Source organism: Echinops telfairi, unplaced genomic scaffold (assembly GCF_000313985.2).
Source record: "Echinops telfairi isolate 266 unplaced genomic scaffold, ASM31398v2 ScPeMD7_3;HRSCAF=10, whole genome shotgun sequence".
Taxonomy (NCBI): domain Eukaryota; kingdom Metazoa; phylum Chordata; class Mammalia; order Afrosoricida; family Tenrecidae; genus Echinops; species Echinops telfairi.
In genome coordinates, this window is record NW_022103899.1 from 31,239,398 (window position 1) to 31,247,572 (window position 8,175).

The 8,175-nt window shown below is 44.0% G+C and overlaps 1 protein-coding gene across 1 annotated transcript in view; it reads left to right on the forward strand.

Annotated features, from left to right (window-relative positions):
* PARD3B (par-3 family cell polarity regulator beta) overlaps window positions 1-8,175 on the forward strand; it is a 1,175,277-nt gene that overhangs the window by 696,116 nt on the left and 470,986 nt on the right. Inside the window, exon 15 of the mRNA XM_045296697.1 lies at window positions 4,983-5,098. Within this exon, the coding sequence (XP_045152632.1) occupies window positions 4,983-5,098 (116 nt within the window). The remainder of the gene's footprint in view (window positions 1-4,982; window positions 5,099-8,175) is intronic.

The window sequence follows — 8,175 nt, forward strand, 5'->3', positions numbered from 1 at the left end:
AAATGAAAAACACTCTAAATGGGAAAAGTGGTGCTTCAGGGACGGTCAGTCTGGCCAAGCAGAACACCCCCGCTGCCCGAGAAGTGTACAACACATGTGAGCAAACCTCATGCCTGCATTTTCAACCAGAGGAAATCATCAGTTGCACTATTTGGTAAACAATCTGTCAGTTGTATTACACAAAGAACTATTAGAGAAAGAAAGGTTTTGCATTTTGCATGTGTAAATACCAAAAAGTAAATAAGCATAAAAGATATATCTTTGTGGTTTCTCCATTCTGTAAAATCTCAGAGTGAATTTAGGACAATTCATCAGCAGACAGTGTATTGCATTTAGTTCACCACTTAGACTTGTGCTTATTCCTTCCCTGCTTCCTTTCCTCTCAGGAGCTATATTTATATCTGCATCATAGCTATATCTACATCTACGTCTTTATCGATAGCTCCCTGTTTTACCCTTTTTGTCTCTTCCTATCACCCCCAGGGCCTGCACTGACTCTCACTCCCTCCAGCCAGTTGCTAGATCTGATCCACCTTTCCATTGTGACTCCCCCACCCCAGCCCCACCCGCCTTGGCATGCCCTTTGTCTTGCCTTGGCTTCTTAGTTAAGAACATTTATCGCTGGTTATCTGAGGTCTTCCACACTCCTGATTTGTCACCAGACTCAGGCCACTGGCATGTGTTTCGTGCTACCCTTATTTATTCATTATGCAGTATAATTTGACACTGAGCATCGTTTCTGTTTGATAGATTCCCTGGTTGTTCATGCTGAAAACCCTGCCTTTATCCAAGACATGTCTTTGGCCTGCTGTCAACTTGCAGCTGCCCACAGCCTCGGCCGAAGGGTACTCAGCCATGAGCTCGTGCTAACTCCCTTCAAATTGAAACATGGCATATCTTATGATTAATCGTTTTACTCCCAAAACCTTTGATACATCGCATACAATTTCCAAGCTCTTGCTACCCAAATATACATGTCTAAAATATTCTCAAACTGAGTAATTATATTCTTTATTTTTATATTATGAGTCAGCATTATTTTCCTCTGATCAATCTTGATTTATATCCCCATTTGTATGAGGATGCTTCAAAAGTTCATGGAAAAAAATGATTTTAACTTTTTGAAGCCCCTCCCCACGCCCCAACCTGCCAACCCCCATGTAAATAAATGGACTGTATCTAAGCAAATCCTAACTTGAGATTACTATATTAATGGGCATTGTGTGCTTTGCTTTAGAAGGGAAGCAGGAATAGTTATTTCCCAAGATTTGGGGGAAATGTTAAGTTCTCATTCTTACTGTGCCAATGAATATCTAATTTTGACGAAGTTATCAAAGTCAAGGGCTTGAGATAACCAAGACACTCCTCACTGGAGTAGATCTCCATAGTCTGCCTTGAGCCAAGCGCTATCAGTGTAGTGTAATTAATCAATGTTGATCCTAAACCTCTTCCCTGAAGGCTTGCCTGATCAAATATTACCTCTACTGATTTCTCTCATTTAATAGTGTCCACCACTCCACGGAAACAAAAAGGTAACCTGCATTGGCTTTGCGTAGCCAGGATCTGGTCACAAACCTGTGCCTCAGATTGGCCACCATTGTAGCCAAAACAGATGACTCTGGGAAGAGTTAAAGGAACCAAAGTTCTGACCCTGGCTTTGCTGCTGGCCAGCTGCGAGACCTGGGGCACAGACGTCCCCTTTGGTCTCCCGCTCTTATCTAAAAGATGGAGGGCACATGGATTCAGAAGGTGACCTTTACTCACCACCCCGCCCCCTGGCTCTTAACTTTTTTGATTCTATGAAGACCATGAGTCTTTCTGGCACTCAAACCACAGTGTCACAAGGGATCAAAGGATGAAAAGCTAAGTGCAAATAAAGGTCGAACAACACATTTCAAGACAAGTGCCCCCCCCCCCCAAAGATTAGGGCTCACAGAGATGCTCATGTACCTAGTATAAGGTGACCAGACATTCTGGTTTTGGCGAGACAGTCCTGATTTTGACCAATTTGTCCCATGTCCGGCGGCATTTTAAAAATGTCCTGATTTTTTGAAAGAATGTACAACAAGCTAGCGTATCTGGTTTCCGGCTGCCATGTGGCTATTTCGCCAGGATGTGAGTTTTATCAATGGTGTCCCGCTTTACCAGTGTTAAAATCTGGTCACCTTAACCTAGTAGCATCTCAGATTTCTGAAAAGGGGCTGAAAAACAATTAGGGCCTTGTCGTTATGCCAGGGCAATGTCAATAACTCAACTCTAATGGGGCCAAGGCTTTCTGTTCATAACTGGTATATTGAAGCATCACTAGATACCTATGTATAAAAATGGAATGACCATTTCTAATATACTGTATGTAGAGATGGAACATGTATGTAACTTCATGTACTGAAAATATAGCCAGATGCCAATAAGGTAGACCCCAAAGGGGGGGGGGGTGTCTTAACTTGAAAATGTGGATCTAAACCTGAGAAACTTTCATGAAAACATACACTCACTCCACAGGAAAGTGAAGCTCGCACAGAAAGACCACCCAGAAATAAGGATAAAGATCATTAGAACTCGAGGTCATTAAGCTCTTCCTGCATGTTAGACACTCTCCTCGGGACATAGCTTACCTGAACTTGTTCAATCCTTTCCATTATTGTGGGCTAATTCTAGTTCCGTGTATTGTATGGTGAGCAAGCAGAGGCTAAAGAGCCCTGGCATCTTGCGCAACAGTTCAGGGCCCTCAACAGATTATTCATTGCCTTTCACATTGGAAGGAGAGAAGAGTTGTTTGTTTTTAATACAAGCCTACTGAGAATCTAGGTTCCCCAGTGGCTGAGTGTTGACAATGCTCAGCTGCTAACCAGAGGGTGACAGTTCAAATCCACTAGCCCACTCAATAGGAGAAGGACCTGGCCGTCCATTTCCATAAAGATTTCAAGCCTAGGAAACTCTGCAGGACAGTTCTACTGTGATCCCCAAGGTCCCTATGAGTGGAATCAACTTGATAGCAGTAAGTTTGCCGTACCGAGGATCTGACCAAATGAGAAAAACCAAGAACGTGAATAACACACAGAAGAACTCCAAAAAGCTCAGAAACCTATAGTCATTTGGGAATTGAAAACAATGCTTTATCTATTTCTCTGCTGTTTCTTTAAAGAATGCTTCCCTAGCTGTTGCTCCACACCAGACGTGGTTCTCCTCCTTTTACCAAAGCTAACTCCCTCCTGCCCCCTAACAACACTGATGTACAAAGTGTGCATATGCACGTATGCAAAGAATTTGAAGCACTCTGGCGTCCTCAGTTGCCCAGGTCTTACAGCTAGTAAACAGCAGAGTCAAGATTTAGAACCAGGGGGCTCCTGGGGGCACAATAGTTAAGTGCTCGAGTGCTAACCAATAGTTGGGTAGTTCAAACCCAGCCAGCAACTTCTCAGGGTAAAGGCCCAGGTGGTCTATCCACCAAAGGATTTCAGTCTAGAAGTCCCTCTGGGGAAGATCCACTGGGCCTTGAGTGGGGTCCTTATGAGTTGAATGAACCCCACAGGCCCTAATGTAATGCAGCCTCCCTCTGGCTCAGACTCATGAGCATGATGCTGCGCCACCTCTCGTCGGCATTTCCCGAATCTGCACTGTACTGATTACAAGAGTGGAGGCTCATTTCATTCTGACGTTCAGCGATGTTCGTATTGCTGAATTCTAAAGCGCAAACTCACTGCCATCAAGTCAGTTCTGACTTGCAGCCACCCTGTGGGTCAAAGAACTGTCCTGGTGCGTTCCTGAGGCGGTAGTGCTTTGCTAGAATAGAAAGCTTCTTCTTGCTCCTGTGGAACAACTGGTGGTTTTACACTGCTGACCTTGTGGTTAGCAGCCCAGCGGCTAGCTACTCTGCCACCAGGGCACCTGCTGCATTCTAAGGCACTGTTATAAATAGATATGAAAATGCGTTTCCAGAAAAGATTAAACATAATTTGGTTTATGCTAGTGGGTTAAGATGCTAATATCACTTGTTCTTTTTAGAAGGGCTGCTGTTCAAAATAGTCCATGCATTTTTTTAAAGTATGAAACCAAACTACATGACAAACTCAATGTTCAGTCTGTTCTATTTGCAAAGGATGCTTGTTAATTTGTGTTTTCATGACATGTGATACCTAGATAGTATGTTGAAATGATCTACCCTACTCACTTTCTAAACATATGAGAGTATTAAGAAAGTGGCAACTGTCATTTATTAAAAAGTGGACATATATAATTTATTCTCACACTACTATATAAGGCACTATCTGTAATCCTCTTCTATAATCCCTTCCAATTCCAAGTCAATAAATGAGATATTCAGTAGAAAGAAAATAGAGATCAGCTGCAAGTACCAGCAAACCTATCAGGGCATTTTGTGGGCTTTGTGTCTAAATTGTCAACTGTACTTTTTCTGTTATTTTATTCTGATATTCTTGCTGAACAGGCTACTGGCTCAGCATTAGCTTCAGATTTAGAAAGCAGATGTGCAGATAGGATAGACTCGAGCCGCCGCACCCATCATGCAGCTGGCTGAGTTTCCCTGAAGAGCACAGACCCTTTTGCTTGCTGCTCAAGGAAGGGCAAACTCGGTTCCCCCGAGAATGTCTTTACCTTGTGGGGGTCTCTGCTGGTATCCGCTGGCTTCCTCTCAAATACCAGTGCTTTCCAAGCTCACCATCCCCAGTTAAAGTTATATATTGTACAGTCAGATCCCAATTAGCAGAAACCAGTGAGGAGGAAAACACGATAATAGCCAGAGAATATTTTATTTAAATTGTAGGGCGTGATGAAAACAGTTGTTGCAGCCTGAGAGTCACGAGATTCACGAATTGGTTTAAAATGCATGGTTGCTAGTTGCTGAGAGTGATGGGGGTTTGTGTCCCAAGAAGAGAACGGTTTTATTATTATTATTATTACTATTATTATTATTTAAAAGACCTTATCTAAGCCTAAACCTGGCACCTGGCTTCTTTCCGCAGCTCTGGAGTGGATTCGGCAGTATGTTTTCCAGACCAGCACATCAACTGCAGATCTGCGACACCGGCCAGGCAGCCTGAATCAATTAATCTGAAAGCCTCTAAGAGCATGGACCTTGGTAAGTGAGGGGGAGGTGACATCCAGGTCAGCTCCGCGGCTCCAGCCCATCCATCTCCCACAGCCCCTGCTTTGGCTTCCTGTAGTCAGACCTCTCGGTGCAAGGTGGCGGTGTCTTGGAGGCCTGGATAGTGGATAGTGGCCATCCTACCTTCCAGTCTCCTCCCCCACTGTCAGGCCTAATGACCTCCCTTTTAAAAGTCAATGGCTTGTTCTTAGGAAGGGGTCATTGAACACGTCTTCCATTTACAAGTCAGGAAAAAGGAAAAAAAAGAGCAAACAGGCAAAGGGGCAAAGGCTGCTGTAACAGCATCTCCCACTCACCTGCATTTTGCATCCCTGCTCTCGCTTTGGCGGCCACCATTGCCCTTGTCTTAAGCATAGACTTGTTGCCGGCTCGGGAAGATCATGCGGCTCCATAAATCCGGTTCCATGAATCCGGTTTCATTGTGGCTCTCCGCCTATTTTCTTTTCCAGGCCTGATGATGGCGAGGGAGGGTGGAAGGAGTAGAAAAGATTCATCTCTAAATGCCTGTCTCTGACCCTGGGACACTGGAGGGAAGAAGGGTTCCTCGGTTTCCCAGAATGCAGGTGTCAAGGTTCCTCAATAAACTCATGGAGATTATGAACCCCATAGGGAATTGGGTTCTGAGTGCAGCCGCTTGCCACAGAGTGGGCCGTTCGAACCCACCAGGGGCTTCACTGGAGAAAGAGGAAGCTAACTGCTCCCATAAAGATGTACAGCCTCTGAAACCACGGAGAGGGGTGCAATTCCGTGAGTCAGAATGGAGTCCAAGGCAGTGAATGAGTTAAGAGCTGTTTGTGGAGCAAAGTGTCCTTGCAAACCTGGATCTGGATTCTCCCATTCTTGGAGATGGAAGTCTGGAAAACACCCTAGATGCCCAAGAACACAAGCCGGCTACCCTCCCAGGGCTCCTGGAAAGAGAGAGAGCGATTAGAAAACAGTGTGGGTGCAAAATGGATTCATCACTTGCCAATGTTCATAGACTCAGCTTTTCAAATTTTTTCTTCCTTGAAGGATATTACATATTTCATTAGCAGCAACAAGAAAATGGAATAATCAAAACTGCGTGCTCCATGAACAATCTGATAGATAGTGCTTATCTGTTACTCGCTTGCAGGAGTTCAGAAAAATGTTCCATCATGATGAAACAAGAGAAATGGATTCTGTTTTCTACAAATTAACTAGATCACTTGGATGCACTTGCTCTAATCACCTATAGTGAGACACTGATAAAAAACCTCAATAAGCAAACTTTACTGAGCACTGGCCAGAGGGATATTTTCGCAAGCCTGAGCCTTTGACAAACCAAAGGAATAATGTGTGACAGGGACATAGATTATTACTAATAATTGAAGGAGCGATTTTTTTTGTCACAGAGTGCTTGATAAACATTTCCTACTCTGTTTACCTAATTCCTCTGGGGGAAGATGAATGTATGAAAGCTGCTCATAATTTGAAGGCAAGGGAAAATGTATTGGTCTTTTCCCCATTTAATTTTCAAAAGAGGGGGGCAAGAAGGATGGTTCTGAAAAAAAGAAAACTCCTGCAATAGAAAATAAATAGCATGAATTTTTATTTAAAAGAGAAAAATATCAAAATCATCAAAGATGAAAACTTAAGGCAAGCCTGGTTGAATTTCTGCTCACATCTGGTATTATTACTGACAGCTGGATTTTGAGAAGTTTTCTCAATGAAATGGAAATACCTGTTGCCATTGCCGAATTGATTCTGACTCGGTGATCCCTAGAGGACCCCATAGGACTTCCAAGATGGCGATTTGGGGGCAGACTGAGATTTGGGGGCAGTCTACCTCGTCTTTTCCCTAGTGGGTCTCAAGAGCCAACCTTTAGGGTGCCAGCTGAACACTCACCCACTGAGCCACCAGGCTCCCAAAGTGAGATAGCCCTTTGCTATTTGCACACTCCCCGTCACCCACTGCATTTGATTGTACTGACACCTGCAAAAGTCACACTTAGTCAATTTGCAAAAGGGCACCACTCTTGGTCTATTTTCTTCAGGACACAGGTGCCAAACCCAACCATTGACTAAAATACACTCTTCAGCAGGGCACTCGATAGCAGGTTTTATAAGCACTTTTCCCCCAAGTGACCAGCCTATTTCTCCCTCTTCCTTCCAGAAGTACCAATTTATAGTGAATCATTTCGCCGAAGACTGAGGGGTGGAAGTGGGGTCACCATCCTGGTATCCTTTGATCCCCTCTCCCTAATGCAAATTACACAAGCCCAGTAAGGGTACTGGCTTCCTCAATGATACCTCCATGGTAATCATTTGGAAGTCTTCCTGTGTAGAAAATTGTTTGCAGTTTAATTTTGCAGTGTTGTCCCAGGCCAAATGTAAGAAAATACTGTATTTGCTAAAAAGATTGGTGACGCTGCTTATTGGAAAACGCCTCAGCACGATCTGACGTGTAAAGTAGAAATGGAATTCCTAAAGCTTTTAAAATAGCTACCTGAGGCGTCCACACTAGGGAGGGAGAGGGAGAGGAGAGAAGGACTGTCCTTCAGTTATGCAGTTTCTATTAGATTCCTGCTGGATAGCCTTTGTAGGAATCTTCAGAGGTTAAAGGGACCCTCGGTGTTTTGTTTGAATATCTTCCCTTTTATCTCTAATATTTTAACTTGCATATCAGTGGGTCATTGTTAAAATAGTCAAATGGTGAGTGGGTTCCACTTATGTATAATTAAGTCTATTCTTGAATGCAGCTAGCTCTCTTAACAAGGGGAACTCCCCTCCTCTCTTTCCATCACCTTTCCGTACTCCCTACACACCAAGATGGTTTGTGTGTCCTTTGTACATACCCGGAGGGCCTCGGTGGCCTGGCAGGCTATGCATCGACTGCTAACCACAAGGTCAGCAAGTAGAAATGACCATTTCTCCCGGAGAGAAACCCACAGGGTGAGGCACTTCTGCCCTTTCCTGTTAGTTGGAATGGATCTGATGGCCGTGCCTTTGGGAGATTTTGAGTTCGTACACTCTTCTTGATAGCATGCTATTTATCCTTGATAGACAGGCCACCCCACCACCCCCGCCTC